General features: G+C 37.7%; 1 protein-coding gene across 1 annotated transcript in view; it reads right to left on the bottom strand.

The window, feature by feature from the left end:
* Positions 1–15,727, bottom strand: part of LOC123642548 (doublecortin domain-containing protein 1-like) — a 58,633-nt gene that overhangs the window by 18,627 nt on the left and 24,279 nt on the right. Inside the window, exons 7-12 of the mRNA XM_045557715.1 lie at positions 14,751–14,951; positions 11,179–11,272; positions 8,105–8,275; positions 5,745–5,930; positions 4,153–4,356; positions 2,671–2,863 (exon numbers count right to left, since the gene is read on the bottom strand). Of these exons, the coding sequence (XP_045413671.1) occupies positions 2,671–2,863; positions 4,153–4,356; positions 5,745–5,930; positions 8,105–8,275; positions 11,179–11,272; positions 14,751–14,951 (1,049 nt within the window). The remainder of the gene's footprint in view (positions 1–2,670; positions 2,864–4,152; positions 4,357–5,744; positions 5,931–8,104; positions 8,276–11,178; positions 11,273–14,750; positions 14,952–15,727) is intronic.

Here is a 15,727-nt window from a genome sequence, read left to right on the forward strand (position 1 = left end):
CAAAGAATTTAAACTAATGTGATTGAAAATATGTTTTAATTCTTTTCTTACACATCACTTAGAACTGAAAGAAATTTGACATGGCTTACCAAAATACCTACTCTGAAATGGGAAAAATAAAAAGTTATAAAAAGCAAGTAAAGGGGAACAGGAGTATAGGAATGGACTAAAGCCAAGGATGAGGTGCCTCAGTGTCCTTATATTTTAAATGAATAATAGTATCTATCTCATTCTGCTATTAGGAAGATTAAAAGAAAAAAAGTTAAGTACTTCAAAGATATAGTGTTCAGCCTATTTACTTTGGTAAGCATCTAATAAATGCTAGATATTATTTTTATTATTAAACAGAAATAAATAAGGCTCTATTTTTATTTGCTAGACATAAAGCACAATTAGGACCATGAGCTTCCTAGTAGCCAAAGCAAAGAGGAAAACACAGTTTCTGGTTTCATCTGGCCCATACAGATAAAGTCCTCAGAAGATGCACTTTTCTTAATTTTGAGATATGAGAGAAACTCATTTAAGGGTCTCTATAAATAGGTTATTTTCAATATAGTTAATAGTATCTTTCAATAGAAGGATAGAAATTAATATATACTGAGAACTCACTATATGCTGGGCATTTTACCAAGACCTTTACATACATTGTGTCACATGATTCTCAAAAAGAAACTTTGAGGTAGGTCTTATTACAATTTCTCTTTTACAATAAGGTAATTGAGTCTTAGTGATAAAGCTGGATGGTGGCAGAGCCAAGATCAGAATCCAGGCCATCTGCCTCCGGAGCTTCTGCTCTTAACCACTGTCTGCACAGTAAGCACTATGTTGAACTCTGGCCAACAGCTGTTACTTTAAAGTTCCTCAGTGCCAACTGATGGCATAGCACCAAGCCAAAATTCCAAAAAGGGGGCAGCCCATGGATGGCCCTGCTTGATTTAAGGATAACTAGAATATAGGGAGGAAGGGATGAAACCAAAAGGATGCCCTCTGATAGTCCTGCACAAATAACACTACTTCTAACCAGGTTTTAAATAAGAATTTGAAAGAAGAGTGTTTGAAATTATAATCTTATAGAACTCTGAGTTCAGATATTCTACATGCCAAATAAAGACAGAACTATATGCTTTAGTGATCAGCTAGGCATTAAATGTTCACATAATTATTTCTTAAAACCCATTAGAAAACAAAAAAGATAATATCCTATACATAATTATAAATAATATTCATTGAATGTTTGGTAAACATCAACCAGGCAGTAAGTAAGATATATACACACACACACACACACACACACACACACACACACACACATACATATACACATGTATACATTTTTATGAATATATATTCATATTTATGAGGACCAAATGAATACAGATATTGAATATATCTATATATAGATATATAGATACATTTGCTATGGTTTGAATGTGTCCTCTCCAAAATTCAAGTGTTAAAACTTAATGCCCAACATGATGGTATTAAGAGAAATAGGGTCTTTAAGAGGCGATCAGGTCATGGGGGCTCTTCTCCTTGTGAATGGGATCAAAACTCTTACAAAAGAGGCTTCATACAGTGTTGGGCTCTCTTTCCCTTCGGCCTTCCACTATGTGAGGACACAGGAGTCCTTACCTCTGGAGTATGTAGCCCTCACCAGACAACCAAACCTACCAGCACCATAATCTTGGATTTCCTAGCCTCCAGAACTGTGAGAAGTAAATTTCTTTCTTTAAAAATTACCCAGTCTGTTGTATTCTGTCACAGCAGCACAAAATGGACTAAGACAATATTCACTATGAATGTGTGTGTGTATGTGTATATTCGTTTGGTCCTCATAAAAACTCCATGAAGTGACCATTAGTATCTTCATTTTACAAATGAGAAAGTTCAAGTATGTAGTGGTTAAACAACTTGCCCAAAGTCACTCAGCTAGCAAGTGACAAAGCTGGGATTTGAACCCTGGTATTCTGGTTCCAAAATCTAAGTTCTTAACCTCTGAACTATGTCTCTCAATACAACAACAGGGGAAAATCTCACACTGACAAAACTCTACTGCATCACTACTAGCATGACTTGCTTTTATTTAGCAAATTGTTGTTTGGGAGACAGTCCATGCCCTCAAGCTGTAGTCTAATGAGATACACAAAGATGTAAACAGATAATTATAATGCAATGTGCTAAAAGCTGCAATAGAAGGCCATTGCCTGGACCTTCTGGGATTTTATAGAAGGAGTAGAGATGAACAGGGCAGAGACACGGAGTTGGAGAAGAGGAGAGGTATAGAGAGGACACCTCTGCTAACAATTGGAACAGATTTGCATTGATCGGTTTCTTAAGTGGTCTCCAGTTGGTTTTGGTTCTGAGTTTAAGGACAAAAGACGTTCATGTTCTATTAAGTGGCTGAACTGTCAAACATATTTTGTTAATTCTGTGCAACTTATTTATTGTTTCAGTGCTGAAATCAAAATTTACATTAATTTTTGAAATTTTTCTTGTTATTCTATAAGATAAAAACAACATGAGAATTTCATTGATACTCTTGGAATCACTTACAAAAATAGCTTCCTATGACTTTGAAATTCTAGAAGACGTGAATTACATTTAACTTTTTCATGATCAAACATAAATAGAACCAGCTAAATCCTGTAGAATGTAGCCAACTTTCCATACTTTTAATAGTTAACTCTTCTGTTCCAGCAGGAGCGGAGTCTTTCTTTTGTTCCTCAGAGTCTCTCTGGATAAAGGATTCATCTAGAGCCCATAAAACCAAATCACGCAAGGTAAAGACTGTAGTTCCATCTTTGGTATATACTTTTGAGGCTGCTTGGGCAAGCCCAAGTTGTTCTGTGCATTCTGTAAGAAGCTAGATAACACAGGCTGTAAGGAACTGACAGGAAATACTGATAGAATTGAAAATAATCATGAAGTGTTTGTCATTTTAGAAATCTGAGAAAATCCTTTAGTTTGAGAAAATAGAAAGCTGAATAACTACTGATCTTGCTCTTTGGAGAAAAGATGTCTGATATTATTATAGATTATCCTACCTAATCTCGCAACTTAGTCCAATCCAGCAGTAAAAATTCCTAGCTCCAAAAACTTAACACAGCAATTGATGTATGTCAATACATTTTATTATCAGAGTATTTTCTAAGAAATGTTCAACCTAGAAATCCACTTTCAGTTTTATTACTTTATAAGGTATAAAATTGTTGTAATATTTCATGTTGATGAACTGCTTTAAAATAAACGAATAGTTAACTTTCAAAGCAAGAACTGATGTGTATTATTACCTCCATTTTGCAGATGGGAAAACATGCTGAAAGTTTAATATTTTTGCCCAAGACCATAAAAGCCAGCTGTGGACCCCTGGGCAAATCTTGAAGTCACTAACTTCTGTGCTTTGCTTAGTCCATTGAACAATAATACCTTAATAAAACAATCCATTTGTTTTCAACCAAAGAGGTGAATGAACAGATGTGTGTGTTTGCAAGGAAGTGCTCACGGTAACTCCATATTATATCTAACACCACTTGCAAAAATACGTTATTAAAGGTATTGGCCAGAATGTAAAGACAAGATAATCACAAGCAATGGAAAGACAAAGCTGGGTTTGGGCTTTCTGGGCTCTCCTTTCTTCCTACAATGGTGGGGGGCAGCCTCCAAGAGAGACCATATAGTTCCTCCTAACACAACCCTGCTTTTCCAACTCAAAAATGAAATGAAACACCCTATCAACAAATAAGTGCTCAGATGCTCCAGATGATAAATGAGGTGGCATCTCTTAGACTACTCAGATGACATACAGTTTGAAGCTGGCATGGGAAGCAAGGCAGAAAAAAAAAATTCTGTCATGACAATAAAGAAAATCTGGTAGCTTTGTTCCCCTTGCCCCGCCCCCCATCTTACATATCTTGACTCTGGGCCCAATCTAAAAACCATACTCTGGTTTCTCATTTTCCTAAGTCTGTAGCCACAGAAATACAATAAAAAAGAATGTCTTTAAGTAAACAGAGATCTTGATCTCATCAGCTTAAATTGGTGAGTCTGGCCAGGGACATTTATCACTCAATCTCACTGCTTTTTCTTGTCAGAAGAACTGCCATTATCATTACCTCTGAGGATGCAAGCAGCATTTAAGTGATAGCCACTTACCATGGGGAATGTTCCAGCCACAATTAACTTCCCATTACGATATCCATCCCCATTTTTGTATGCAATTATTTTCACTGCCTTCTGGTGCGTAGCTGCCATACCACTGTGAGATACAGCTTGCGTGCAGGTCTCCATCCGTAAAGATAACAGACGTTCTTCATAATAACTTAGAGTTTTTTCAGCCTCGTAAGATGATAAATCAGCCTGATTTATTTAAAAAAAATTGTACATTTACCCAAACTTTTTTCTTTTAGCTTTGTTCTTTTGGCATACTTCAGTCCCTTCATTTAACAAGTGTGTGTGTACGTGTGTGTGTGTGTGGCATCTAAATTTTGCAATACTTACTTCTTATGCTGTAGATAGTTGATGCTCAAGTGGGAAGGACATTGGATCATAATTCCTCAGTTCTCTTTCCAGACCTGTCACTGAGTCACTAGGTGACTTTGGGCATCTGGCTTGTGTATCTAGCATTTTCTTGGTTGTTTTTGTTTTTTTGTTTTGTTCTGTTGAGGTTTTTTGCTTTGCTTTCCTCTGCTACAGGAAAACGGGAAGAAGGATGCCAGAGCTACTAACATTACAGATAGTCTCTGAGTTTTTAACTTTCGGATGATGCCATCCCGTGGTGAAGATGTCCATGGAGGAGGAGGGGAATGAGTATAGCCTTAACCACATGGTAATGAGGGTGGTGAACACCACTCTTCAGCTTTCCCTTTGCATCCCTACCTAGGATGCTGCCCCAAGGGCAGAGCTCTGTCTGAAGCTATAACATTGGGGATTCTTTCCAATTAGCTCCCCTCCACCTCCCTAACACTATCTCACTATCTCTAAAACAAAGCAAAATGCCTCCAGGCTTCCCCGAGGACTGACCTCCTTTCTCCTTCAGAGTCATTGTTTCAGTTGATGTTTACTGTAACCTGTTACTACCCACCCCACCCCCCAAGTGTATCAGGATTAGAGGTGAGAGAGCTCTGAGGAGCACACCAAGGCTGTAAGGTTCCTTACCTTTTAGGAATCGCTCCTTTTTAAAATTCAAGTATGTAAGTTAACTTAGCTCTTTTCACTTCTAAATTTGAAGGGAAGGATTTTTCAAATGGTGCTGTTTTAAATTAGAGTCACAAGAAAGTGACAGTTTTTTTTCCTCCATGAACTCTGAATAATATTAGACATGGATATGTGAACTCAGGCACCCAACCTGAACAGTCATTAATGACGACATGTCACATTCCCCCTGAAACGTTCCATACTAGTAAAAAGGAGTTTATCCTGTGGATATAGGCAAAAAAGCTGCTACCCTAAGTAAAGATTTGCTAAGTAAAGATTCACCTAAAAGCAACACTGAGAACAGTGAAAAGTGTCAGTAGATGATTAAAGCTGCAGAAGTGCCCAATTAACTTCAAAGGGTATATCGAACTATTAATAGACAATGTATTTTAAATTACAATGGGGAAAAGGAAATCAATGCAGGTAGAATGGTAAAGGTGCATCTGAGGAAGATGAATTGGATGAACTTGAGTGCGAGGCAGATAATGAATGCATCAAAGTTTCCAAATTGTTGCCACACGTGCATTAGCAGACCTCAGATCATTACACACCTCAGCCACATTGATGACCTTGAACGGCCCTGGTGAGAAGGGCTTCTGAGTCTTGGAGCCTGAAACACAAAAGAATGGAACCCCTGGAAGCAACTCTTTCAGTCCCTTCTCTGCTCTCATGGATCGTCCGCAAGCCAAGCAGAGCATCATTTTTCTCTTTTCACCAGGTGAGAGATAATAATATCCCTGAAATGGGAGACAAATATGCTTTTAAACAGGTGTATCCATATTATGATAGCATTTCTGTAAAACACTTTACAATATGATATAAATAAACCACTTTTATCATCCCCAAATGCTAAATTTGAAATTTCAACACAAAGGCATCATTCTGCTCCCTATTACTTTATTTTAAAGTATTTCCAAACTCGATAATGACAATTCAACACCAATGATCATAACTTATGTCCAAAATCAGGTTTTCTTGGAGGAATAGCCAGTTCCAGATTTGGGGCAAGAAATATATTAATACAAGATAAGAAAGGAACATTTTTTTTTTTTTTTTGTGCCCAGAAAGAAAAGAAGCCATCCAACAGTAAACGAATCATGTTGAAAAAGACACAGCGGCCAACATGAAGGAGCCCCCACTGGCCTAAAGTGGGACAATTTCAGAGCACCAAAAAGAATAATTGAAACACTTTGAATATGAATAAATATAAAAAATCATATGAGTTTATAATGATGCTAACAATATAAGTAAAAACAAACATAACCCAAACAAATAAAAACAAAACTATAACTCATTGAAGACCACTAGAAGTAAACTGGCCAACTATAACTTCCAAAACTGTGCATTAGAAAGTGTGGCAGATTATTTGTAAAAGTGACCACAATAAAACTGTCCCATCCTTGTTTGCATGCCCTTTGGAGTGTGGCTTTGATACTCCTCCAATCAAGAAGTAGTTTATTTCTCCTTTTTCTTCTTTCCTTGAATTTGGGCAAGGACATGTGAATTACTGTGGCCAACATAACACTAGCAAATGCATAAGAAGTGCTTGCACAATGGAGCTTGTTTACTTTTGGCTAAAATTAGAACCTTGAGCTAGCCTGCTGGAGAAGCCATGTGATTGAAGAACCAATGCCCCCAAGCAACAGCCTGCCAACCACTGGACAAATGAGGGAGGCCATCTTTGACCATCTAGTCCCCAGAGAACCACCAGAACCACTGAAGAACCACCAGATGACTCCAGCCACATGAGTAAACTGCAGCAAGACCAGCAGAACTGCCCAGCTGAGCCCAGCCCAAATTGCCAGTCCACAAAACAAAAAAGGTTGTTAGTTTAAGCTACTATATTTTCAGGTGGTTTGTTATACTAGAAAGATATTAGAAAGAATTAACATTTATCCTACCTTTACTTACAAACCATATTTTTGGGTAGTCAAATATCTAGATGATGAGGTAAGGTTCTTCCTTATATTAAAAGTTCAGCTAATAAATGCAGGGAAAATGACAGAATTATACAAAATTGACCCTTTTAAAATAAAAGGGTGACATTAGATGAAAAGTCATTAGGAATTTTTAATATAGGATCAGGTTATAATCACCTAAACCCACTGATAAATATTATTGCTAAAAATTGAAAACTTAGACATTGCCTGCGTAAGTGATAAGTAGGAAACATGCAGGAAAACCTATGAAAACTCTGGCCAAAAACTGTTAAACATAAATCTAATTACAACTCTAAGGCTCAATTCCACTTGCAGGAATTATGGGGGATGAAGAAACAAGTCAAAAGATGCCACAAGGAAACAAACAAATGCAAATAAGGGACATTCGGTATCACAATGGACCGAGATTATGAAACCCAATGTCACTTGGGGACCTTATTTGAATCTTGACTTAAACCAACAAACCATAACAAGAACTTTTAGGACAACCTGGTAAATTTGATTAAGGATGAGTATTACATGTCCGAAGAATTATTGTTAATTTTGTTAGTTGTGAGAGCGGCATGATAATTATGTCAAAAAATGTCCAAAATTTTTAGATGTACTTAATGTAGAGGTGCAATTATATCACATCTAGGGTTGGCAAATATGGCAAAATCTTGATAATAGTTCACTTTGGATGATGAATAAAGGAAGACTTATTGTACTAGTCTCTCTACTTTGAAATATGTATGAAAATTTCCATAATAAAAATTTAAAGAACTTTTATATAGACTGTCTAATTTGTTTTTTCCTCATAATTTTTCTTAATTCTTTCCTAACCAGAATCACAGAGGCTAAGTGATGTCATTCAAATATCAGCATTCAACTTACACAAATAAGGTTTTCTAGGGAAAAAAATTTCTTGCTTTATTAAGTGACCCTATTTTAGCCTATTTTCCTTTTATCTTCAAGAGGAAGGAATCACTTACTGGTTGGTCAATGTTTTCTTCTTTAATCACAGATGATGTACAAATACCAGCATAATTTGCTGATGTAATTTCCTTATTCAGGGCAGTGCTATGAAAGGCTATAAATGCTTTCATATTTTCCACATAATTCCACTTTTGATTGGCAGTCCCATTGTTGCATGGGTTATATTTCTGTAAAAAGTGGCAAAATATGAAGTCAAATAGGTAAGTTCATGAAATGATTATGGTAGTCATATTTTTTATTGCATAAATCTAGAAAGTGCAGCTAATTACTCATAATGTCATTATGCAGTGATAACTACTGTTTGGTATTTTGGTGATTATATACATAATTGTTTTATATTTATAAATACGCATTCATTGATTTACAAAAATGGAATCACACAATATATACAATTTCGTATTGCATTTTTTTAACAATATTCCATGAGCCTTTTCCTAACATCTTTTAAACACATATATATCATTTCATTTTAGGAATATTTTATGTATGTATTTATTTATTTATTTATTTTTGAGACAGAGTCTCGCTTTGTTGCCTGGGCTAGAGTGAGTGCCGTGGCATCAGCCTAGCTCACAGCAACCTCAAACTCCTGGGCTTTCAGCGATCCTACTGCCTCAGCCTCCCGGGTAGCTGGGACTACAGGCATGTGCCACCATGCCCGGCTAATTTTTTTTTGCTATATGTATTTTAGTTGGCCAGATAATTTCTTTCTATTTTTTTAGTAGAGACGGGGCCTTGCTCTTGCTCAGGCTGGTCTCGAACTCCTGACCTTGAGCAATTCACCTGCCTCGGCCTCCCAGAGTGCTAGGATTACAGGCGTGAGCCACCGCGCCTGGCCTCATTTTAGGAATATTTTATTTTGCTAATCATCAATAGTAAAATATGTAGGTTGTTTCTCAACATTTTCCTATAATAAACAAGACAGCAATGAATAATAGTGAAAATTAATCTTTGGGTAAACCCATGATAACTTCTTTAAGACAAATTCCTAGGAGTAGAGTTGCTGGTAAAATAAAATCATTTTTAAAGATTATGATATATTAAAATGCTTCCCTTCCTTATATATTTATTTTTCTTTTTGGATACAGGGTCTCGTTCTGTCACCCAGGAGGCAGCACTCCAACTCCTAGGTTCAAGTGATCCTCCTTCTGCCTCAGCCTCCCAAGCAGCTGGGACTATAGGCACTTGCCACCACATCTGGCTAATTTTTGAGTCTTTTGTAGAGACAGAGTCTTGTTATGTTGCCTTGGCTGGTCTCACCTCCTGGCCTCAAGCAATCCTCCCATCTTGACACCCCAAAGTACTGGGTATACAGACATGAGCCACCATGCTTGGCCTCATAATGCTTTCTAGAGAGATTATTTTACTTTACTCTTCCACCCATAGTATATGAAATGACCCATTTGCCTCACACTCTTGCCAAAAAAATGGACAATACCCCCCAAAACACCAATTTAATATATGTAAAAATAGTACCTTGTTGATATTTTAATTTATATTTCACTGATTGTCAAGGAGATTTATTTTTTAAGTAAGTACATTCAGTTGAACACATAATAAAACAGTATCTTTATTCTAATTATAAAATTTGGCTCAAGTATAAGCAAAGAAATAATTTCAAGTTAACAGAACCTACACCAGTTGAATAGTTCTAACTAAACATATCATATCACCTCAAGGAACTTTATAATTAATAACACCTACTTTATCAAGCAAGAGCTAAATAGCAAAGAAGAAAATAAATGAGTCTCAAGAATTGATTTAATGGGTCAGACAGCAAAGCCTCCCTCAGAGGTCTGGAAAACCAAAGACTATATTTTAAAGGAACAGGAAAGGGTCTAATCACATTAAACTACCATGCTTCATTTTTATTATTTTACATGAACTTTAATATTTTCTCACAAACTGATTGTTTCAATAAATAAAAATGAAACACCAGCAAAGAAAAAATCTAGAAAGGTAATCCAAATTACCCTGCGATCAAATTTATTTCTTATAAAACAGGAACCTTTGGGGAAAACATCTATATCTATAATTTTATGAAACTGATTAAGATATTAAATTTGTCTATGTTTGAGGTTTTATCTCACTGTGGTCTATGTTGTAGAGGCACCTGACAGAGAAGGACGTAGTTTTATATACACTGTATCTCCTAGGGTAAATTTTTAGTCCATATTTATCATCAGGATGGAAGACTTAATTAAGCTTTGATATTTGTCCAGATTGCTATATCCCAATTTTGGATCCAGGGCCTGCAAAACAAGTTGCCTCATTGCTATTAAAAACACAGAATAAAGCAAATGTTATTTGGAGACAATATATTTTGTTTAACAAAAGGCTGGAATGTACTGTGGAGGATACAGACAGCAAATGCAGAACAGGAATGCTCCTAAACTTTCTCTCCTACCGGCAAGGAAAAATATGTTTAGGAGTGTTTTGAGTTATAAGTAAGTGAGAGGGACAGAAAAACGAGAGAAAAGAACTTCCTAGGTCTTTGTCCAAAACTCAAATGAAGCCAGACTTCTCTGCAGTCTTCAAAAACTGTTTGGCTGCTATAAGCATTTGCAAAAGTGTATTAAAATAGTATTTCAAATGGGTTGTTTAGTAGAATGAACACTGATAAGCTCATGTCCTCCTGGAAGAACTCCCTCACCAAGTTCTCCCTCCAGTTATCAGGTAAAGAGGGCCTAGTGTATGTTCCCAGTGATTGAATTTAGATGAATCTAAGAGTCATTCACATGACTGCACCCACCACTGAGACTAAACGCTCCGTGAATGCTTTGGGGACAATTTCTCATGCTTGACATTGAATTTGATTTCAGTAACTAGCATAATGCCTGACCTGTAGCAAGCCCACAATCACCATCTGTTGGATTAAACTAAATTAAGAGGTACGTGAACATGTTCAAGTTGAAATCTAGGCAGACTACTGTAAATATTTTAACAACTACATTCAAAATAGGATTCCATGACAGCTATTTTTTTCTCCACAACAAGGAAGCTTAAAGCTTTACTTCAATTTATAATAACGAAAAGGCCATGATTAATCTTTAGCTTATACATAACTTACCTGAACAATAACTGGATGGCCACCGACATCATTTCCAGCCTTGGTCATAGACACTGCCAGCACAAAGTCCGGGTTACTCACCAGGTGAAAGGTCCTTGGGAAAACAGGATTAGTCACATTACAAAGTAGCATGACCAGATTAGATCTCCCTCTGTGCCACGTATTAATGTGTTGCCTCTCAGGTCCATACATGCTCTGCGATAATGGACGTGAATCATTTAAGAATTCCTGCCCTATGGTAAGTGTGATGCTAAGCTTTCTCAGTAGAGAATGCTGGAAGATGACAGGAAGAAGGGGCTCTCCTGCCCTTTCTGGCTGTGGCATGGGGTCAGCTGTTGGGAGTGAGAATATTCAGTGATGCTGTGCTTCACGCAGGTGTGCCCAGAACGCAGGTCTCTCAGCACCCTCACAGCCCTGATCTGCCTGGTGATCATCTGCTCACTGCCCTCTTGCCACGGACACCCCATCCTTCAGGTCTCCTGCTGTACCAGCACCCCTACTCCCTTTGCATGCTGGTGTACCCAGCAAACAGTTGCACCCCCATATATGTTCCAGGGGTTTACTTCCTGCTTGCCCAGTGCTATGGTTTGAATGCCCCCTCCAAAGTTCATGTTGAAACTTAATCCCCAATGTGGCAGTATTGAGAAGTGGGGCCTTTAAAAGGTGTTTGGATCATAAGGGCTCTACCCTCATGAATGGATTAATCCATTCATGGATTAAACAGTTAATGGATTAATGGGTTAAAATTGGAGTGGAACTGGTGGCTTTATAAGAAGAGGAAGAAAGACTTGAGGATAGCATGTTATCAAGCTCAGCCCCCCTCACCACGTGATACCGGTGTTGCCTCAGAACTCTAGAGAGAGTTCCCACCAGCAGTAAGGCTCTCACTAGATGTGCCCCCTCAGTCTTGGACTTCTCAGCCTCTAGAACTATAAGAAATAAATTCCATTTCTTACAAATCATCCAGTTTCAAGTATTCTGTTATAAACAAGAGAAAATGGACTAAGATACCCAGCTGCTACAGACCAGCTCTGGCCAGGCACACCAGCAAAATTTCTCTGCCATCCAATGGGATGGAACCACACCTATTCCAGTGAAATCTGAACCCCGGCCTTGGGCAGGCGCCCCAATTCCAAGTTTTTCCTTTCTTGGGTACTCTCCCTCAGCCCTAGGGTAACATATATATAATATAAAATAATTATATATATACTATATTATACATATATGTATGTATATATTCCCTAACTTGCCACATGGGCAAAATGTGGAAGATAAAAACACTGGTTAACACCAATAGAATTTTCTACAGGTTTCTACTACATAGTGTAACCCACGATTCTCCAGGCCCCACTAGCTTATCAGAACAAATGCACTTTAGCATCTATTTATGTGAAAGAGAACAAAGCAATATGCCAAGCGAGGATGTGGAACAAAGCTCAGAATTACTGTCACTATGCAAACACACTTCTACCATGAGACATATATTGCTCTGAATTGTGCCCACATCTAATCCAAGACTTCCGCAAAATTTCCCCCGCCCAAATGTGTCTGGGTCTTGCTAGAGGGTGGCTCATGCTCACGAACAAATCCTGTCCCACTAGGCCCCTGCTACTCCACCTCTTCTCTCTGGACTCTGAAATTTCTGATGAGGGATGAACCAATACCACCATCTCCCTCTTACCAACTGCCCCTCTATTCTGTGGCTTGACATGGGGAGGACTCATGATGACAAAGTTGCAGAATGTCTACAAAGTGGGGGGAGATTGGAAGAAACTGTCTTCCCCCTTCTTCTGTGTTACACATGGTTCAATCATCCAAGGCAGTGCTGCTCATGGCACAACATCTCACAGTGTTTGAGGAAAGCTTAACCGTTTTTCTTAAATAGCCTTCCCCTCCTCCTGCTTTCTCCACAGCACTCAGAATGAAAGACAAAACCACTGACAGACACTGAGCAGGACTCAGGACTAGCACTCTCTTCCAATGATCAAGTCTTCTCGGGTCACATCTCTCATTCCCCATGCATGTTCACCTGAATTCATTAGCCATGCTCAAATTCCAATTTAGGCTTAAGTGGAAACACAGAAAGCCAAGGCAGAAAGATATATTGCTAAATATAATGTAGAGATGGGGTAGCACTCGGATGTCAGCTCCAAAAGGGCAAGGACTTTTATCTGTTTTGTTCTTAGCTAAAACACCACCCCTAAAACACTACCCTCAATAACTCTTTGCAGCTGAAAGAATGAATGCTGGTCCCATATGGTAAACCATTCGCAGGAACAGAAGCCTGCCATCCTAGCTCCACATTGCAAAGGCAGCTTAGTCCAGGTGAATGGGGCAAAGGAACACTATCACCTGGTTTGTCTACACAGCTGGTTTTCCAGGCTTCCCTAAAACCAGCTCAGCGAGTGTTCCCTGCTGGCGGCTTTGCTCATCTCATTGAGCAGAGTAAGACTAACTCCTCTCCTCCCCATGCTGGGCCCACTGCTGCCGCCTGCTGAAGCTTATGCATTCTCCCACAAAGCACTGTTTCATAAGCTTTTTGCATCGCAGACCTTTTAAGAATCCAGAGAAAATTACAGCTCTTTCGGAGAAAAAACAAATTTTTGCACAGACGCACAAACATACATTTTGTACAGTATTTCAAAAGATTTAAGAGGCCCCTGGAGCCTTCACCATATAATACTAATGGTAGAATTCGAAGCAAACCAATCTGAAAAACAGGGAATTATTTTCTTTCTTGTTAAAGAAATGTTCAAATATGCACAGAAACTTGGATCTAACAACTATCAGCATTCTGCCATTCTCATTTCATCCATTCCACTCAACTTTTTAAAGTTTTGATTTTTGGTAGAATATTTTAAAGCATATCTAAGAGATCTCTTAATTTTAGTTGTAACTACTACAATGTGTATCTAACTTATCAAGACATTTTTTCTTTTTTTTAACATAACCATTAAACCATTATTACACCTAACAAAATTAATAAGACTTCCTCAATATCATCAGCTAGCCAAGTGTTTTAGACTTCTGATTGTTTCAAAAATAACCTTTTGACAGTATTATAGTTGGTTTGAAAATAGGGCCATTGAATTAGGTTGATAATCTGTAAAAATTAGTTTTTACTGTGTGAGTAGAAGCCACCAGCTGCTTATTTTATGAAGGTAGAGGAGGGAGGGAAGGTATGTATGTGGGGAAGGGTGGGGATCAAATTAATGAAAAGTACTGAAACATTTTTAAAATTAGGAACTTTTTAAAATTCTTATTTGATAGCTTCATGTCATAAAAATAAAATTAATTACAGTCCAGTCTTGAGCCTGATGGCAAAATAAAACTATGGAGTGAACATTTCTTAATTCAATCAAATTGCAAATAAACTATATGTAGCTTACCTAGCATTTGCATTTGATTTTACTCTCTTTCTCTTTTTGGCCAGCATAAAGGATTATCAGCTAAGTTAAACAGAAAATCCATAGCCCTCAAATATAGCCCTGCTTGTTCTGCAGGGACCATGCCAGACTTCTTCGGCTCCTATTCAACTTTTGACATATTAACCCTAAATATAATGGGATTACCTGCTGTCTTTCTTGTGTATCCAGCGTTGATGACTACCATCAGATTTCTTCTCCACCAAAACCACCTCCATGCCTGACCGGAGGCTGGGACCTTGCACCCCCAAGACTAGCTGAGGAGCAGCACAGCTTACAATTTGCCCATCTCTGTATTCAAACTGCTGGAGGCAAAGCTTCTGCAATTTACCATGCTCTGGCAAATGGCTAAGATAAAGAAACATCCATTAGTGGCAGAAAAACCATCCTGTGTACTTGATGTGCTAGAGATTGTAAGCTCTGTGGGTGAGAGCTCCACTGCGAACCATGTTAACTTGCAATAGGAAACCATATCATCAGAACAACAGAAATGCTATTAGTCTTATACTTCTAAACTGACATAGAAAGTAGAATACTGAGTTTATTTTATAACAGGAATAAATGTTTATCCAGGAGAACATTTGAGACATTCATCAGCAAAGAGAAAAGTTCAGTTGAAGAAGTAATTTAGTTACAGAGGAAAAAATGAAACCCAAAAAAGAAGTAGGAAAGGAGAGGGGGTATGTAGAATCAAAACAGAGAAATAAAAGAATTCTGTTCAAACTATGATTGTTATCCTCTATCCATAGTATCCCTGGAAATAGAACACCATTCTCCAAGTTTTTCACTCTCCTCTAAAAATTCATAGAACATCATAAAAGAAAATAATGACCCACTAAGAGGTTAATTTAAAGGACTCCCTTACTTGAGGACCTTATTATGTAGACTTATTAAAAATATTAAATATCACAATGCATTGGCAATTAAATTAATCTGTAAACATCTTTTAAGCCCCTACTCCCCTACAATGTGTCTGGTCTAATGCTAAATGTTAAAGTGTCAAAACCATTTAATTCACATATTCCAGTAACTGCTATAATGTTAAATAAATGTCTAAAGATTATGTAATAATACAAAGTACTATAGATTCCTGGACATTGGCCAAATTTTGGACATTGACCAAA

The sequence above is a fragment of the Lemur catta genome, chromosome 7 (genome assembly GCF_020740605.2).
Source record: "Lemur catta isolate mLemCat1 chromosome 7, mLemCat1.pri, whole genome shotgun sequence".
Lineage (NCBI taxonomy): Eukaryota > Metazoa > Chordata > Mammalia > Primates > Lemuridae > Lemur > Lemur catta.